Genomic DNA, 20,218 nt, shown 5'->3' with positions numbered 1-20,218 from the left:
CAAACAACGATGCGGGCTTGGGTTATTTTTTGAAACTTGTTTGAGAAGCCCACACTCGAACTGAATTCTCAAAACCAAACCCCAAAAGAAAAACAAGTTAAGCGGGACGAACATTCACCATTGAATGGGTTTTTTGGAAAACCCGAAATAAAACAAAAAAACAAATATCGTGGGCGTTTCTGAAAATCCAAAAACTCACCCCCAGTACACAAGGAACATGGATGAACTCAATTTTTTCAAGTTCACGACACCCTTAGGCCTTAGCTTTACTTAAGACTAGTAAAAATGAGGCTTGTTTAAAAGGACAAAGATTAAAAAAGAAAAAGAAAAAGACCAGACATCACTGTTGTTGTACTCACAAACTAGCTAGCTTCATCTCATGAAACCATGACACGTCCAATCATCCCCTGGGTCCAAGTTGCAGTTTCCTTGATCGATTCATCATCAGATTGCAGGCACTCGCCCAAAAATTCGATATAGAATGCACGGTCTCTAAACAGGAGCTTTGTGTTCGGGCCAAGTGCATCTGCAAGATCACCCATCACAGCAACTGCAGCTTTTGTCACAGACTCATCCCTGCAAAGTATGGAAGCCAACCCATCAGACGCAAAGAAACCAAAAGATAAGAGAGCAACAAATAGAAGGGAAAGGAAAGAAAAAGAAAAGAAAGCAAATACCTCTGCCTGTCCAAGAAAACCACTTCTATAAACTGCAGGAGATGTGAAGCATATGGCAGCATCACCTCAGGCTTTGAATCCTTAAAACCCTGGAGAATACCGGAATAAGCTTCAAAGATGCTACGCCTGAGCTGGTTGCCGTACTCCATCAATTCTTCATCGTTGGCATCAAGCTGTGCGCAGACCGCTGCAGCTTGCTGCATTGCTTGCACTACATAGAGGACATACCTCTCGAAATGCTCTCCTATTGCAAGAGCAATGTCCCCAAAGCAAGAAAATATGTGAGGCTTGACAGACCGGTGGAGTTCATTACTGCCAAGATCATTGAGAAGGTGTTTCATGATCCCATCACAGAATTGTAAGACCTTGTCATCCAAGGCACGGGAAATGTCACCAACCACCCCAACTGTGATGGAACAAACCTGGTATTCCTCAAAATTCTGCAACCCCATCTCCAAATAGCGGTAGAATTCACCCATATAGTTCTCAAACTTTGGTCCACAGGCATAAGCCAGCGAACCAATAGCAAGCATTGCTTCCTCATGCACCGTAGAGCTACGACAAGCAAACACTCTAAGGAACAATGCCATAATTTGATCTGAAGCTCGGAGTATTATGGGCCTCGTTTCGTCCGTACTGCTTAGTTTCTGGATAATAACCTGAATAACACCACATAGAGAAGCTTGCAAGTCACCTTGTTTTTCCCTATCATCTGAAGATACAATCTGAAGCTCTAGTGTCTGCCCTAATTTATTCATAATGACAGGGAGCAGCTGTTCTATAATGGGAGACGTATCCACAATATAGGAACACCTGACCACCTCATTCAAGGTTTCATATGCGGAAGACCTTAGCTTAGAGTCACCACCATCTGTACGATCGGCAGTCCTAATAAGTTGAGTGATGATGTCTGTGAGGAAAGGCGTGAGGACAGAGGAGGCCTGTCCTGCTTCAAAATATCCCTGGCAAAGGTAATAGATTGCCCCACAGATCTTCTCTGCAACATTTGGAGTGTCGTTTATGCTTTCCAACAATACTCCTAAAATCTGTTGAATGTTCTCAGAAGATATCACAGAAATTCCACCAGCTGGACTGTGCAATAACTCGAAAATACGACTAAGAGTCCAAGCAGTTGTGTCCCTGACATGGTTGTTTTCATCCTTCATTGCCTTAAGCAGAAAGTCCAGACCTGCATGGACCAAGGGAGAGAGCTTATCAATGCTCGGGCCTTCAAGGATTGAGCCAAATGCATATGTAGCTGCCTCACGACAACGCCACTCTGGCTTCAATATGTTAGCTTCGACAAAAGGCATCACAAGGGGCACAATAGCATCCCCAACAGTTCTGGAAACAAGACCAAGACAGGTCCCACCAGCCATGGACAAATTCCAAATGCTGTCATCCTGGTCCTGGTCTTCTTCCTGCTTCAGCAGAGTTTCTAGCAGCATAGGAACCAGAGATGACAAAGCCTTCTCAATGAAACGGGAATGGGGAGGCTCAGAGTCCCCACTCTCAGTACTCTCATACTCCTGAAGCTCTATCTCTTCATCACAGATTGAGCTCCAGAACTCAATTGCTTGGAGGGAAACAGCCTCTTCATCTCCTTTTACTGCATTGGACGTAAGCTCAAAGAGAGCTTGCATGTAAGGCTCAAGCTTCTCATAGTACGTTGATGCTATCGAAACAAGACACTCAAAAGCAGCTTGTCGGATCTCTACCTCCTTGGAAATGGCTGTCTCACAGACCATTTTCATAATGTAATTCCGCTCCATCTCATTTTCAAAGTTGGTTTGGGCAAAATCCAAAGCATTATATAAAGCCCTTGCTGCTGCAAGACGAACTTCAGAACTGTGTTCAGCAAGGTTCATGCCTTGCACTACAGCAGTGAGAACAGCATTTACTTCATCTTGCACAAGATCCTCATGAGAGATCTCCTCGCACACATATCCAAGAGTTTCCAGGGTAGCTTGCTTCAGACCGGCAGGTTTATCTTGCTGAGTCATATTGTTAAGCAAACATCCAATTAGCTCAGGCCACTGCTTCTTTGGAATCTCAATAGAAGCAATTTTGGCAATCACTTGTGCAGAAGTATGCCTTGCCTCTGTTGCAACCGATCCAAGAGTCCTTAAGAGCAAATCTTTGATTTGAGATTTAATGGAAATGTCAATTGCCATCCACTGTTGAACAAGATGCTCCTTTCTAGCAGCATCTTTAGCATCTAATGAGTTCTTAAGCACAATACCAGCAAGCCTACGGGATTCAATTGGTTTCTCATTGTGTGCAAGCTCAACTGACAAGGAGAGAAGAAATGAAGGAAGGTTTTGCTCTTGAAATCGTGTAAGATTGGTCTCCGCTTCAGTACGGACATTTGCATCAGGCGACTGAGCAGACAATAGGAACTGGGTGATCTCCATAGCCATTCTTCCACACTACAATCGAAAAAACCATGAAATTATTATTATTTTTTTTAAAAAAAAAAAAGGTAACTAGGAAACTGTTAACCTTTATGAATCAACGGTACACCAAATTATAATTAGACAAGGCCATCGGAAACTTAATAAACAAGAGAATCGTTAGCTAATGCAATATATGAATAACAACACTAAATGCTTAATATATGTTTCATACTGATATTGAACCATGTATAACAACATAGCATGCCCAAATTTTATTTCATTATCTAAATGTTAGGGTTTATATCTATAATTATACCACCAAGTCACATACAGGAATTTGATCCAACACCTCATCTGCTAAAGAACGACAATAAAACGCAGCATGAAAACATGACTAGCTTATCAAAGTCAGCAATTGTAGAAGCAAACTGCAATTCCCACCAAAATTTAGCACAAATCATTACTCCAAAAAGAAATGTATGCCCTTTGACATGCAGAAAGGTTTAGTGTGACAGGCAGTAAATTTTCAAAAATGCTCAGAAAAGAAATGAAATAAAATTTGAATCTCTTTTAATTCATGTTGTTTCACCCTTAATATGATTTAAACTCGTGATCAATCCAAACAGTCTTATTGAATTCAACCAAGCAGATATCTTTAATTTTCTTTTTTTCATATACCTTTAGAGAATTTAAAAGCTCATTTTCTCAACTTGAGTGTCCCTGCCATAATCTAAGTGACCATACAAACAATTTCTTATACTGCGATATACCGGTATGTCAGGGATAGTCAACTTGTTCACTTTCAATTACTAGATTTCCAACTGGTCCAAAATGAGGAAAGAAGAAAAAAACGAATAAGCCGAGAAAAACAAACACAGAAGCTTAAACCCCGAAAAACTCTAATATACCACACGATCCGTAAGAGATGCACATATCCAATTGAAAAAATACAAAGCCAGATCCCATATTCAACCCACAAGAGTACAGTATCAGCAAAAACGAAAACCCTAAAACGCCCAAAAAAGAAGAAGCAAAAACAGGCCAGAAAGCAATAGATCCACTAGCAGCACAGGAATCAGAAAGTCTAGAAAGAGAGAAGTACCTCGAATCAAAAGGCAATCGACCAGCGAAAGAAGACGAAGGCGAAGCTAGGGTTTCCCTCTCTCTCGAACTCGAACTCAAAGAGTCGTCGCTTTCTCTGTCTCTGAACTTTTTCCTCGTCGCCGATGCCAAGGTCGAGAGAGAGAGGAAATGAGACTGCACAGAGTGGATTGGGCTCTGAATCGGCGAGTTGGGTGATTTATATATAAAATGCTCTGTGCATTTCGAATGCTTAGTAGAAGCGGGAGAGAGAGGGAGAGACACTAAAATTTGTGTGCAAAACGAACGGGCAGGACCTGTGGCTGCCCGATCCTGCCCGGGATCACTGCCCTCGAAAAACCCTAGTTGGATTTTTTGAAATCTCGCACACGCGAGCGTGCGAAGTAGACCGTTTGGGTTTATTGGGCCTCAGCCCAATAACGAACATATTTTACCGTACACAAATTTCTTGTGTTGTGTAGCATTGGACGACTTATTACGTCAATTATTAAATAATTAAATTTATTAGTTAAGCTTTGTTCTTTAATTTTTTCACTAATAAAATATTATAACAGAAGATTATTAAAAAAAAAAAAAAAAATTGTAGTAGAGGTTGTACTATCCAAACATTTTCCTTAATTTGCCTCAAATTACTACAATGATATAATGCAATGTTATGTTTTGTTACCATTTACCAACATTTAGATGGCTTGTACTGTTTTGATTGTAGCATCTATCATAGAATTTTGACTATGAGACATTTTTTTTATTTTACAACATGTTCATAACTAGGATTGGAATTGGTTGCAATTGTCTGTTCAGATTGCAGTCTACTCAATCTCTGCATGAAAGAGGCTCGCGATGAAATCCTCTCTCATTTACCTACTTGATTGCAGTGTAATCAGAGCAGATAATTACAGGGAATTCTGGTCTACATAGCCAAACATGGAAAAATATGATACTAGGAACACTTGATTATAAGTGAAACAGCAATTTAAGTCTGATTTAAAACATTTGTGGGATGTTCTGTAACATAAATTGCAGCATCATCAATCAACGGTCAAAACATCCACAATGGTTATGAGCAATATCAGACTATATTTGGAGTACTGGTATTTGCTTAAAGAAGTTCAAGCTAGAAAAAGGAAAGGCAAAAAAAGTCTTCATTAGTCTCTAGTATCTTTATCTACATTATTGCTAAAGACATTAGCGGATGAACAATAATGTTTCTTTTGTTTTGCCCTCCACTGAGGCTGCACATTTAGAGAGTCTTGCCGGATGGGGCTCTTTATGCCACAAAGCTTGTGCTTGATGCGCCAGGGGAAGAGAATTTCCAGGCCACAACCTTTTGGTGAAGCAGAGGATTCAGGGTAGTTGCAGGGCTTAGGAAATTTCTTGTTGAAGCTCTTGGAGAAAGTTAAAGCAGATGATTCAGCCAATGCAGTGGCATCAGGAAGAAAACGCTTGATTATGAAATTTGGTGACTCATTGCCTCTAGACTCTGCAAGCTTCAACTTTAAGCCATTGAACTCCTCAACTTTCTCTGCTTTTGTCACAATGTCTATTGCCTCTGACAAGGAGAACACGTCCATGGCATCCGAGAAAGCGGCGTCGTCGTCATCAACATCAACATCAACATCAACATCACCATCACCATCACAACCATCATCATCATGATCACTAATAACTGCTTGATGATCATCATGATTGTTTGTTGCATCTATGGATGGATGCCAACGACATGGCGGGAGCCTTGGACGAGGTGTATCATCCCCATCATGGATGTCACCTCTCTCTGATTCCTTGGGCTTGCCTGGAGCTTGCTCCCATGAAAATGGAATGCTATGATCACTTGCAGCCTGCTGCAACACACCTTGTGAATTCACTTCTTCGCCCGAGTAGCCACCAATACGCCTAGTCGACAAGAGCGGTGCATTAAAGTTGAGCTTTCTGGGATATCTCGACTTCATAGCTACTTCATTTACTTCTTTTTCTTCTTCTTCCATATACGCTATTTCTATTTGCTGTTAAATGGAGATGATCACGTAAAGAAGTGGAAAAGGAGTTGATCAACTTTAGGTGAGTGATAAGGGTGGAAATGTTAGGGGCAGTTGGGTGAAATGATAACATAAACAGCTGGATATATGGGTTTCTCGTGAGACAGATTTTTTGCTTTAAAATGGTCACAGGTGAGGTGAAAAGACACTTCTCTATGGGATTGAGGAAAGCTCAACGATGGTGGAGTTATATATCTCACCATGCATTTAGAAAACAAGTGGTGCACCGAACTCACTGCTTTTTTGGATTTTCCCCTTTGACTCGCATTAAGATAAGGAAATCTAAGATGACCTTGAATGATGCAGTTTTAAAAGGCTAGGTATGACTATTGTGATTGATTGCAAGGTCAGCTGTCAATTTTTGATACAACTCATAACTTGACACTAAATTAACATGTTATAGTTGAGTGATTTTACTCATTTAATGAAATAGGTCAAATTATGGTTAATTACTTAATTTATACCTCGACACAACTTGAACTTGGCATGCAACATTTAGGACAAGGAATTTAGATACGCCCCACGAACCTAACATGAAATTATCGGTTTATGGTTGAGGGATCTAATACGATTAATCAAATTGATTGAGTTAAAATTAACCTATATAGCCTATATAATCTTATACTCATATCTTAACAAGATCCATTGTTTGGCTTTGCTGCTTGCATTTTTCTCTATGACTTTAATTCCTTTCCAGAATTATCGACCTACTACTGTCTTTTAAGTGACTAATCATTTACGCGAGATACATGTGGCACATTTGTTTAGAGGATCAAGCATATTCTTTTTTATTTTATTTGTTTTTCTTTTTTTCTAAGCAGGATCAAGCATATTCGATAATGTGTTTTCTATCTCCTCGACAGAATGCAGTAGGCTTGCTAGTTTGCTAGATGCATTCTTGCATTTCTTGGATTCCCTTGCCTAAACCAAGCTTCAAATTAATCATTATATATATAAGCTGAGTTTTGGCTTAGAGAGTGCATAGAATTGCGACACGTGGCGTTTTAGATGTTAGCCTTTTAGTGAGACAATTAAAGCATAGGGGTTTTATTTGTAATGCATTGAATTGTCTAAATGAAGAAAACTAAAGGTTTTCAAATTCTCACTTTCTCTCTCTTTATCTAATTTTCTTTTCATCTTCTCTTACTTTATGTTTATATTTCAATGTGAGACAATTAAAACATATAGGTTTTATTTGTAATATATTTAATTGTCTTAACGAAGAAAACAAAAGGTTCACAAATTCTCTCTTTCCCTCTCTTTATTTATTATTATTATTTTTTTAACATGTCTGCACAAGAGGGGGGATGAGGATTTGAACTAGTGACCTTCACTTCATTAAGTGTGATCCTAGCCAATTGAGCTACCTCATGGGGATTTTATTTTTCTTTTTATCATCTCTTGCTTTCTCTTTATATTATTTGGAATGCATTTAATTGATATCTTAATGATATCTTAATGAAGAAAACAAAAGGTTTTCTTTATTTAATTTTCTTTTTATCTTCTCTTCTTTTATATTTGTATCTTAATGTAAGACAATTAAATGTATGAGTTTTATTGTAATATATTTAACTGTCTTAATAAAAAAAACAAAAGATTTACAAATTCTCTCTCTCTCTCTCTCTCTCTCTCTCTCTTTCTTTATTTTTTCTTTTATCTTCTCTTGATTTCTCTTTATATGTCAATGTGAGACAATTAAAATGTAGGAGTTTTATTTGAAATGCATTTAATTGATATCTTAATGAATAAAATAAAAGGTTCTCAAATTTTCTCTTTCTCTCTTTTTATTTTTCTCTTACTTTCTATTTATATCTCATTGTTCCTTTGTAAATTTAACACTTAATTCAGGAAAAAGATGAGAGAGAGAGGGAGAGAGAGAGTTTCCAATAGTTGTTTCTCAATGAAAAATTATAATATAGTTCTTTTCTTTCTTTCTTTTTTTTTTTTTTTTTTTTGCAAGACATTTATTTTCCATCATATTAGCATTGTCATTTTATATGTTTATTTTCGGTTCTTATGTTCTTCCATTTTTGTTTTTGTCCCCTATATATTTTTTTCTACTTTTTTATTTATTTATTTTTTCTACTTTTACTTTCTATTTATATCAACCAAATCCAGAAAAAGACGAGAGAGAGAGAGAGAGAGAGAGAGAGAGAATTTCTATTCTTTTTTTCTCAATGAAAAATTATACTATAGTTTTTTTTCTTTGTTTTTTTTGTTTCGTTTTGCTAGAATAGTTATTTTCAATTATATTAATTTTTTCATTTTTTCATTTTTTTTTATCTTTATTTCCGGTGCTTATGTTCTTCCATTTTTTTTTTTTTTTTGACCCTTATTTTTCTTTCTAATTTATATATTATTTTTTATTCAAATGATTAATTTTCTTTTGTAAATTTTACATTGAATTCAGGAAATATTAATAGTAAGAGAGTTTCTTTTTATAGAAACTCAATTTTTCCAATATATTTCACTCTCAATTTTCCAATCGTAGAATTTTATTTTATTTTATCTTTTTGTCTTTGTTTTCCTATATGTCTTAAAATTAGTTTCTTTTACTTTTATATATGTGAAGGATGGTTGAAAAAAAAATTTATTTTTCATTATATTAGCATTGTCATTATATATATATATCTTTATTTTCGTGCTTCTGTCGTTCTTCCATTTTTGTTTTTGTCCATTATATATATTTTTTTCTTTTTTTTTTTAATTTTTTCTTCTTTTACTTTCTATTTATATCAATCAATTTCGGAAAAAGATAAGAGAGAGAGAAAGAGAATTTCTATTCGTTGTTTCTCAATGAAAAATTATACTACCATTATTTTCTTTCTTTATATTTTTTTTTTCCTATATCAGTTCTTTTCAATTTTTCAATCGTTATTTCTCAATGAAAAATTATACGACAATTTTTTTTTTCCCTAGAATAGTTATTTTCAATTATATTAATATTTTCATTTTTTTCGTTTTTTTATCTTTATTTCCGGTGCTTATGTTCTTCCATTTTTTTTTTGGCTCTTTTTTTTTTCTTTCTAATTTATATATTATTTTTTATTCAAATGATTACTTTTTTTTTGTAAATTTTACATTGAATTCATGAAATAATAGTGAGAAAGTTTCTTTTCGTAGAAACTCAATTTTCCGATCGTAGATATTTTTTGTCTTTGTTTTCCCATGTCTTAAAATTAGTTTCATTTAATTTTATATAAGTGAAGGATGGTTGAAAAAAAAAAAAAAAAATCTATTTGACAAAACCTTTTCTAATATTTGTGGATTTCATTGCAACTGAGAAAAATATAGAAAAATGAGTTCTTTTTTTATTATATTAGTATTTTTAATTTGTTCATATATATATATATATATATTGTCCTTAATTTCTATTCTAATTTATATATTATTTTTCATTCAAAGTTTATTAATTTTATTTAATACAAGTTACAAATTTTGTTTTGTAAATTTAATTGACTTTTGTTGTTCATTTTTGTTTTTGGGTGTTCCAATATTCCTGCCTCTGTTTGTTATCTCTTTCTTTTTTAAAAGAAAAATTAAACTACCAACATTCTTTTGTTTACACAATTAGTAAATATAATTGTAATCGTATATCAACATGCTCATTTATTTTAAAACACTTCTTTATTTTTTTTCAGTGGTATCATTATTGGAATATAATGATTAATCAATCATTTTCTATAATTGATCAATCTAGGTTTTTATTTTGAATTTTTTTTCCTTTATATTTCATCTTAAACTACATATATGGGAACAAATATTTAACACGTTTCAATTTATAAGAACTAAAATTTATGAATTTTTAAATTTATTGGATATGTGGGTTTATGCTATTAAGTAAAACTATGGTTTAAAATGATCTTATGAACATTTGTCATTTTTGGTAGCTAATTTTTTAATTAAGAGTAGAAAATAAAATTTGTTGTTGATAATCTTTTAAAGACTTTTTGACTTAATTACATATATTAAAAAAAAATTAAAAAAAAAATTAAAAAAAACCCCAACGCGTAGCACGGGCTCTAAGCTAGTATATATATAATAGGAAAATTTTAGACAGGAGAGGCTAACATCATGTGGCGTTCTATTTAATTGTCAAATTAGTATATTAAATGAAATTGTGCGTTTGAGTTTTTTTGAGTTTTAAGTAAAAGAGGCTAATATCACGACATGTGGCATTCCATTTATCTGACAAGTAATAATTATTAAAAAAAAAACTGTGCTTTACATTTTTAAAATCATGTTTTTTTTCGAACAGCTCTCTTTCTCAATTTCAACTGCTATCAAATATTGTTATTATCACTTTATCCCCACATTATCTAATATCTAATCTAATATCTAATGTAATCTATATGATGGAGGAGTTCTCAAAATAAAATACTTGAGATGAAAGTGAAACATTGTTAGTTTAATTAACCGTCTTCTTAGTTTTATTTTATACGGGTGTAAACATTGGAAACTTCAAATCACCGTCCAATTAAACTATGTGATCACAAACGTTCAAGTTTTCTATCCTGCCACATTCTTCGAACACCCCAAATACCAAATAAGAATCCATCGTCTCTCTATTCCTCTCTTCATCCCCACTATTTATCAATCTCCATATAACTTACCACCTTCTACAGCAAGTAAGATTAGTGACTGCAACCAAAAGCATGGCTACGGAAGAAAAAGCTCTTGAGTCTTGATGATTACACCAAGGATGGGACAGTAGATTTGAGAAGGAATCTGGTCCATAGATCCAAGCGCAGTGGATGGACTTCTTGCTTCTTTATTGTTAGTAATCTAATTTTTATCTGCCTCCTCCTCCGTATAATCTGCCTCCTTCTCTGTCCATTCAGCCTTAAGGATTTGGTTACCCACAACCTACTTGATTCGTGTATCCCTTTTAGTATCATACACGTGTTGGGCTCCTCGAAACTTAGAAGCCAATTAATTTGCTCCATTAATTATATTGTTATAGTAACTGTCCTTAATAATGTTCTATAATCACTATGTAAATGTTTCAATGAAAATTTTTATTTAGTTTCGTTTTTCTTCTTCTTTTTTTTTTTTTTTTTTAAAGCATTCATTTCATACTGTTGTGAGTGTAGTATTTTTTTTTAATAGATTTTGTTGGTTATGTAATTATACTCTTTACTATTGCATTCTTTGATCATACTCTTTAGTTAATTACACAACAAAATTGTACATAGTATCATGTAGTTAAGCAAATTCAGCAAATGCACTCCTACGTTAATGTGAATAACATATTTTAGGGCTTTTCCTGTGTTCATTTTTTTAAAAAAAATTATTTATTTATTTTAAGTCTTAAAAAAAAACACCTCATTTACCTAAAAAAATTATATAGACTATTTCAAAACAATGTCACTAAAACTATAGCTATAATCCTTATTAATCATGTTTGTAAAGATTGAATATAGGTAATTACTTACCATTATCTAAAGTGCTTTTTACTATTTGTTCTTTGTTTTTTTTTTTTGGGATTACAACGTTATTTTTATATTCACTTGAATTAATGTTTTAAAATATTAAATACATGTGATTTCTTTTGCTTCAGTGAGAATTCAATTAATTGGAACACGCGTAGATATATTTTTATAATTTGAAAGACATGTATTTAGTTGAAATATGATGTTAACAATATATTATCCTAATATTTCACTTTTTGCTTAACATAATATTATATGTTCTATTTGAATTGAATATAGAAATTTGTTGTTAAATTTTTTCGGTCTTTAGAGCAACACAAAACTATCATCACTTTAATCTTTTACACTCTTTTGATATTTTTTTCCCATAATAATAATAATAATTATTATTATTATTATTATTATTGTGTCACAGTCTCTTTTTAATACGAGTTTGTTATATTTTTCATATGTAATACAATTTGAGCATTTTTTTCTTTTATTAATTAGAAAAAATACAACTTGAGCATTTGTGTTGTTGTAAAGGGTGTCTCAATGCTTTTCTTTTTCTTTAAAGCTTTACAAAACGCCTTTTTTTTTTTGCCTGCTTCCTACTTGAAACTTTTTTTTTTTTTTGCTTCCTGTCATTTATACATCCACTGATTATTATTATTTTTTTCCTTCCTGTTATTTTTAAAAACAATTCGTGGGTTTCAAGCTCGTTTTATTGAAAAGAAAAGACATGTAGAAAGGGAATAAACTTGAATGTAAAAAGTAATGAATCAAAAAAATATAGAGCTGGGTCAGAATTTGCTCCCCTTAAAGAGAAGTTTTTAAGAAAACAAATCATTTCCTGTTTGCCACAAGGGAAAACTGTGAAGTTCATACAACAATTAAGAGAACAATCAGAAAAGCTTAATGCGCTGTGAATTGCTCAACAAAAAACAATGAATGTATGCCTCTAAACTGGGCAAACTTACATCACAAGCTGCCATTTCATATACATATTTCTTTCCACCGTAGCTAATTTTACTACCATCTCAACCAAAATTAGTATAGTTGACAGCAGCAGTGGCAGTCTGCATTACAGGTATCACCAATTGATAATCCATAACCCAGTTGACATATTTACATAGTATCTTGCTCTACATTCCCTTCTTTTCAAAACAAAAATCTCCTTTTACTCCTGAATTCCTTCTCTATCAAGGGCCATACCAAATCCGATATTCGAGTGTTTCTAGAGACTAATCCAAAAAATCCATCTTGAGCTGACAGTGGTGGCCTTGAATTAGACAAGAGTCGATGGCAACACATGATTGCACCCATAAATAAAATGAAGAAAAGAAACAGAATCAGGGACTTCTGATCTTCACTTTTGTTGTTCATTAACCCGCTCCCTTGCTTTGTTATAGAGCTCAAGAGTATCAGCATGGCTGGGATCGAGACATAGGGCTGCTTCACAGTCTCGAACGGTAGAGACATAGTCCCCCATTGATTCGTGAAATGCTGCTCGAAGATGTAGCAGCTGCAGGTCCGGCTTGAAAGCTATGGCCCTTGTAAGCTCTGCTATGGCCTCAGTTTCTTTGTGGTCATCCATTAAAACTGGTTGGGCATAATTCCCATGTTAGCAGTTCACAAAATGTTCCACACATTCACACACTTATATTTATATAAATATGAAGTTCATAACCAATGAAAATAGGATAAATTCCACGACAATATCAAATATGGGGGGAAGGGTGGGGATACTGAACCATCAACTTCTTTCATTATTAATTTTTTATTAATTTTTTTATTTTTGGTAAGTACTTTCTTTCATTATTGATGTAACTATGAGCTCATAACCAACGGCAATATAAAAAAAAAATCCACCGGGATACCAAAGTATAGGGGAAAGGGAAGCAGGAGTCTGAACTATCTACTTCCTTCTGTCAACTATAAGATCGGTCACTTTTGTCATGAACTACAATCACAGTGTTATCTTTCCTCTTATTTTTATGTCTCGCCAATATTCTGTACTGTCCCGACCCTGATGATCGTAAAAGTCACATATACAAGCCATGGAGATCAAAGATGAGGCCAGTAAATTGGGTAACAGTAGAAACGTGTGCTGCTTAAGTTTTTTAGTTGTGATCTATACAAGCATCTATACATAAAAGTGTTGGCAGGGACGATGATACAACAGGCAGAAACAATAAGGTCTGAGCAGAGAGAAATAGTTTTGATACAATAAATTAGTATAACAAAGAAAAGAAGAAGGCCTCCTAATCTTCCTACATCTGGATGTCCTGGTCATAAGAGCAATAGATCATCCTTTTGACCATAAGACAATCTTTTCCTCCTAAAAAAGGAGAGACTCTGCAATTAAGAAAACTTCTTCCTATTATTCCTTGAATCTGGCAAACTGGGTACCAAGGTCTTTCTTTGAGAAACATGCTCAAGTTGTTTTTTGGAGTAAATACATGCCCTATTGACTAGAAAACTTCAGAGATTTTCTACGACCAAAGACAGATAGCTTGAACAAGAAGCTAGTTGATCCCATTGACTCGAGTTGAAACGCTAAATTTGTAGATCTAAGCATGGGGCTGAACAAAAGTAACACTTGACAAATGACTTCCAAATGTAAACAAAGTATACTGACAAACTAGAAACATCATTATGAAACTTACCCGCGGCCCTATATCTGTAAGGGTATGTCCTCAGGGGATCTAATTGTGTTGCCATGCTAAGATCACTCTTTGCCATGTCACGGTCACAGTATTCTGAACGTTTCTCATAAGCTGATGCATTGTTTTGGGCCTTCTCTATAAGCTTTGTCATCTCATCATATGCATTTTTACGTAGATTTTTAAGATGATATACACGTGCCAGACCCTGATGTGCTCGTGTATGCTTGATGTTAAGTGCATTCATGTAGCAGTCAGCAGCACAATCCAGCTTATCACAGTCCACATAGACACTCCCAAGATTATTTAGTGCCTGCAAAATAGCAACCACGCAATGTTAATACATGAATTTGGCGCATTAAACAACATATTAGAATTATTCTAAAGATGAAACTTACTTGTCCTTTCCGAAGGCCATCTGAAGGGCATCTAAGAGCTTCCTCCAGAAGCTGGATGACGTATGCTGAAGACTCAGGCTCGAGACTAGAGTCTGCTAAAGCATATGCTTTAAGAAAGAAAGCTTCAAATGATCTCTGTATGGAAATGGACTCCTCAGCCCTAGCTAATGCTTCTTCACGGTGGCCAGTGTCATACAATATCCATCCTTCATAGACAAGCCTTTCATGCTCAGAAGTAGAGTGATTTCTAGCCAACCTGAGGCTACGCATAGCAGCCTTTTGACAATTTAACCTAAAATGTTCAAAAACATAAAAACAACTGTGAAATCAGACGAATAAAACAACTAAGAGCCACCAAAAAGTAAAATAACTGTAATAGGTGGATAATCTTCTTATTTATGACCTGACACTTGAAGCATGTTGCAAAATTAGCATTTTATCACATTGAGAATCTAATAGATACCGCAACTTATGATAACAAATAATGTTAATGTTGACCAACATTAAATAGTAACTAACACTATCTTGTGCATCCAGAGTAATACTAAATGCTCTAATATGCCAATAAAGTGGAACAAATTTCCATCAATTACTAGAGCTTATCAAGGTTACTTCTGTTGCAAACCATTCACCAACTGATCAAAGACAGAATTGTTTGTTCGGAAATTGTCGCATGTTGGGTTCTAAACCCCTTGCAGAGAAGAAAGTCAGTTGGGTAGTTGAAGTGTCACTTAATTTTTAATTGACTTAAGGACAAACATAGATTTACATGTTATTAAATAATCACACACTGACTATGTTAAGCCGAGAGATCTAAGCAGCAATACAATCTCATCACCTCTCTCTCTAAAGTCAGTTATCGACTCAAAGACAAATGGAGATTTTCACGTTATTAAATAATCAAACAGAGACTATGTTAAATCAAAAGCTCTAAGCAGTGATCATAATTTCATCACCTACCTCTTTCGTGTTTTTGAAAGTCAGTGTGTGTAAGCAAAAGAGAGAAGTTTGATACCAAGAAAATTATTTTCCTCTGGTAAGTATCACAAGTCTGATGGCTAGTTCAATTCAATGGAGTATGCAAGCAATTATCAAGCTGTCCAGGCTAGTTTACTTCAATGAAGATGCATACTACACCACCTTAACAGTAATAACTACTGTAGCATAAAGGTAATTGACTCAACTTCTATGAACTAGGATTACAAGACCCCGTAAGAGTCACAATCAATAACCATTGGGGGACAGTTCACCGTTTAAATAAAGACAGAAACCAACATATCTAGGCGTGGCAAGATTGCAGTGTCAGCTGCTAGAGTTCCACAGCAAATGGATAGAGTTAATAGAGCAGAAAGTTAACGATTGAACACAAACATTATAAAATCAGTTAACTACTCATAGTTCTAGAAATAAGTTAATCGGATAGATATATCCAGTATTAAAACAAAGCTATTAAGCAAAGCGGTATAAAAGTGATGAAACATAGCTAGCACTTTTTCATGCTTACCGGAGTAGAAGAAGAGACTGCCGAAAGCGTAGGAGACTCTTTCCGGGGTCATTTGCCAACATATGGTGTACAACAGCTAGAGAGCCGATATCATCAACAGAGGACCATCGATCATAGAGTTGCATCCAGCATTCAGCCTGACACCACTGTTGAACATGAGGGCGGACGAGCTCTACTAAGTGGTCACCATGCATTTTCCCATGAAACATCATATAATTTGGGTCCAATGTCAAAAGTGCCCGGACATCTCTTAGACCTCCTTCATAATCTTCTAGAGCAATGGAAAACCAGGCACGCAGTTCAAGGCAGTCAGGTGAGACCTTGAATCCAATGATTTTATTGATCTCTGAGATTGCTGCTCCAATCTTGCTCTCCTCCAATAGGGAAACAGCCCGATACTTGTATGGAAAAGAGAGAGTTGGATCCAACTCAGTTGCAGTGTTCAAATCAGCCATCCTCTCCTTCCCCACACAATACATAGATCGCTCCTGATACATCCAGCCAGCTGGTGTATAATCTGAAATGAGCGAGTTCATCTGCTTGTATGCTGAATACTTGTGCCCACGCTTATACTTGGTCCTTGCAGCACCCGCTAACGAATAAAAATGACCCACCTCAGCTGCTGCCTCAAACCAACGTTGTGCATCTTTAAATTCTTTCCTCTCAAGCATCACAACACCCAACTGGTGAAATGCAAGTTGTTTCTCCCAAACTTCAATTGCACTCTCCTGCAACCTCTCCAGAAGCATCACCGTAATGTTTGATTTCATGTCTTCCTCCATGGCAATCTGGCTCAAGAAATAATACAAAACAAAAGAAGCATGCCCAACCATATCCAATCTTTCCCTAGCCTCTGAACTACAAAAAAATCTCATAACATTGGGATTGTGAATCGAACTTGGGAGCTCTCTCAAGAACACCTGCAAACTAGCAGCCACTAGAAGATATGCAGTCTCCTCCAAACCGTACTCAACTAGTGACAATGCGTCCTCCATGTCACAAACCAGAGATGCTAAATGAGCATCACAAGCAGACTTCATCTCCTCGCAACAAAACTTGTTTGCCAAAGAGAGTAGCTCCAAGACAATATGCAAGTCAAAAGAACCTATTCTTTTCGTCCTACTAAATACCTCCACAGCTCTCATCCCCTCTGCAGAAATCCCATTCTGTGAAAAATTTATCTTCTCCCTTCGTGACTCTGTAAAGCCACCATACAACATTGCTCTAAATGGTCTCGATAGAGAGGCAATGTCGTATCTTGTACACCTAATTTCAAGACCCCCAATGCAAAATGACATATCACCATCTTCCTCCGAAGTTGAACATTTCTCATCCCCCATCAAAATGTCATCATCAACTTCCTCCCTATGGGTCCGGGAACACGCACAAGGATCATATACCGATTCCGGATCGTACCCGGATACCAAACTTGCCTTTGGACATTCAAGATTCCGTCCACAACAATCCATTGCTGAATATCCAACAAGCTCATCCTCTCTCCTCTCGAACCGCAGCCACGCAGCAAGCACAACCTTCATGTGCACATCAACGGCGTGCTGTCTAGCCGACCTAAGGCTCCGCCTGAACAATTTTGGATCGGATAGACCCCGGAACACCGCGCATTGTTCTAGATACACCTTAAATTTCTCGAACTGAGAACAACTCTCAATCCTACGATACACATCGGCTAAGGTTCCAACGAAATCAACGGATTTGAGGCACGGTTCAATCTGGGGCTCAAGGAGATCGGTCACGGGGAGTCCATACGGTAGAAGATTCTCAGGTGCAATCTTAACGGTCGCGTTAGGGGTTGCTTGGAAAGTCCGATTCGATTTGGATCGAATCGAATTGGCCCGGAAATCTTGAAGATGGTGTAGAAGCTTGTCTCCTACACCACCACCACCACCGGTACCGGTGGTGGGTCCGGATGGGTTAAGGGCATAGACCTGCGTGCCTTTACACCCGTCCATGATCTTCAAACTACGCATTGTGGTGAATATATTGTGCTGCATCTCTTTTTTGTCGTACTATATTACAAATTTAACTCTCCGAATTCAATAAAAAAACTCTCCCAAATGAGCCAAAACCCAAAAAAGATGTTATTACATATAGCTTCAGACAAGCAAAAAGATGTAAAATTTAGGACAAATGAGAAAATGGGTAGTGAGGCAATTGAATAAAATTTAGGACAAATGAGAAAACGGGTAGTGAAGAAATTGAATGAATTTACCTTATTACGCCCAGCAAACACCACCGTTTGGGGAATGGGAAAAGGATAGACTGTAAAACAAAGGAAAAAAGAAAAGAAAAAAGAAACAAAAAAAAAAAGACGATGGTGAAGCAGGCCAATGAAGGATATTTGAAATTGGTGAATTTTCTGAGATTTTTCCTTTCCCTTTTCCCGAGAAAATTGGAAAGTGGACGAAGTTTCTTTCGGGAAAGAATAATCACGTTGGTCGCCAACCAGACGTTGAGGTGGAGGTGGCCGTTTCAACGGCCACTCTCTCTCTCTTTCTCTCTTTCTCTCTCTGTGTCTGGTGTATATCTGTGTTTCTCTGTCACACACACACACGATACACCCTCCCTCTGTCTCTCTCTCTCTCTCTCTCTCCAATTTTGATGTTTTGTTTTCTTAAATGTCTCTCTCTCCTTTCATCGTTGTACGTGTTTTCGGCGTGTTTTTCTATCTGTGGTAAAAGGTTAGAGAGCCTCGGAGGATGTCTCTCTTCTTGTGTATTGTGTGCGCGCGTGTGAGAATCCATAGGAGAGGAGAGCCGCTAAAGTCGCCCTGTCTCTCACGCCATGTCCTCCAATCTTAGAAGCCCCATTATTTCTTTTTCTAATTATCAATCCCGCATCTCCCGGACCTGTCAGAGACGATGAGTGCCTTCCCTTCCCAGCTGCCCACCAAGCGCGTGGAATGGACAGCCAACAACATTAGGTGGCTCATGCCTCATTTTTATCATATACGGTTTTAGAAACTCTGGACGCCCTCACAATGGCTAATGATTATCATATCCAGATTTATTCCTAACCTTTTGGGTAAGAATGTTGATGTTTATCTTATACAAATTAAGATTTTTTTTTTTTTTTTTATTGATTTGTAGTAAATCGTTAAGAGTTCATAACATCAATATTTATTATGTTCAAAGGGCAAAAAAAAAAATTCCAATTAGGTCAGAAAAATTCATTTAACCCAGTTTATAAAATTACCAAATATGCTTAAAGAATGTGATTCTCATAATCTTATTAAAAATGGAAATGAGAATCGTATGTTTTAAGAAAAAATGTTAATTTAATAAACTATCATTTAACTTAGTTTGAAGGAAAACTTTCTCAATTTTTAAGATATAATAAGTACGGAGATGACAATCATTTGGTTAATAAAAATGGGAAAAATGCTTTATAGGTCCATGAAGTAGGACTTTTTATTAAATTACTTCCTAAGGTTTAAATTTTTTATTGTTACTTTCTAAAGTTTTAATTTTTATCAAATAGATCATTTTGCCTACCTTTTATTAAATTTATAACTGTGTTTCGTCATATCGATTCAAAAGAATATATATATATATCTTTTAAAAAATAAAAATCATAGGTCGGTTGGTTGCCTAGGTCGTCCCCTCCTCTCGGGCACCCCAAGTGTTTGAGTGACTAGTGCAACCACCACCCCAAATAGGGTGGCACTTTTGGTGTTTTTTTTTTTTTTATTTACATTTAAATTTATAATTATTTTATTAAAGGGAGCGCTGTTAAAAACTTAACAAAAGGCAGACATGTTTGGGACTTTTAAAGCTTTTTTTTAACAAAAATAATAAATATTGATGCAACAAAATATTATCAATTTAATATGAAATATTAAAAAAATCATATAAAATAAAATATCTTAAGAATTTTAGAAAATCATGATCTTTCTTCCACATTATTTATAAAATCTAAGCTAAAACCTTGTGACAAATTTTAATGCTCTAATCAACGCTTCTTTTTTGTGTCAAGTATTTATGTTTTATGGCTGTCTATTTTATAAAACTC

The 20,218-nt window shown here is 35.5% G+C and overlaps 3 protein-coding genes across 3 annotated transcripts; all 3 read right to left on the bottom strand.

Annotated features, from left to right (window-relative positions):
* Positions 1-97: 97 nt before the first annotated feature.
* Positions 98-4,456, bottom strand: LOC132191537 (importin subunit beta-1). The gene is made up of 3 exons (XM_059606611.1): positions 4,176-4,456; positions 678-3,106; positions 98-576 (listed from the first exon to the last, which is right to left on the bottom strand). Exons 2-3 carry the CDS (start codon positions 3,095-3,097, stop codon positions 378-380), a joined length of 2,619 nt encoding a protein of 872 aa, XP_059462594.1. The 5' UTR covers positions 3,098-3,106; positions 4,176-4,456; the 3' UTR covers positions 98-377.
* Positions 4,457-5,206: 750 nt separating this feature from the next.
* LOC132162139 (uncharacterized) lies at positions 5,207-6,280 on the bottom strand. Its single transcript, XM_059572398.1, has one exon. It carries the CDS (start codon positions 6,157-6,159, stop codon positions 5,320-5,322), a length of 840 nt encoding a protein of 279 aa, XP_059428381.1. The 5' UTR covers positions 6,160-6,280; the 3' UTR covers positions 5,207-5,319.
* A 6,249-nt stretch (positions 6,281-12,529) lies between these two features.
* LOC132191860 (ethylene-overproduction protein 1) lies at positions 12,530-18,962 on the bottom strand. The gene is made up of 4 exons (XM_059606973.1): positions 16,190-18,962; positions 14,686-14,977; positions 14,291-14,600; positions 12,530-13,223 (listed from the first exon to the last, which is right to left on the bottom strand). Exons 1-4 carry the CDS (start codon positions 18,199-18,201, stop codon positions 12,991-12,993), a joined length of 2,847 nt encoding a protein of 948 aa, XP_059462956.1. The 5' UTR covers positions 18,202-18,962; the 3' UTR covers positions 12,530-12,990.
* Positions 18,963-20,218: the final 1,256 nt, after the last annotated feature.

Source organism: Corylus avellana, chromosome ca9, assembly GCF_901000735.1.
Source record: "Corylus avellana chromosome ca9, CavTom2PMs-1.0".
Taxonomy (NCBI): Eukaryota; Viridiplantae; Streptophyta; class Magnoliopsida; order Fagales; family Betulaceae; genus Corylus; species Corylus avellana.
Note: the sequence above shows the minus strand (reverse complement) of the source record. Positions and strands in the feature narration are given on the sequence as shown.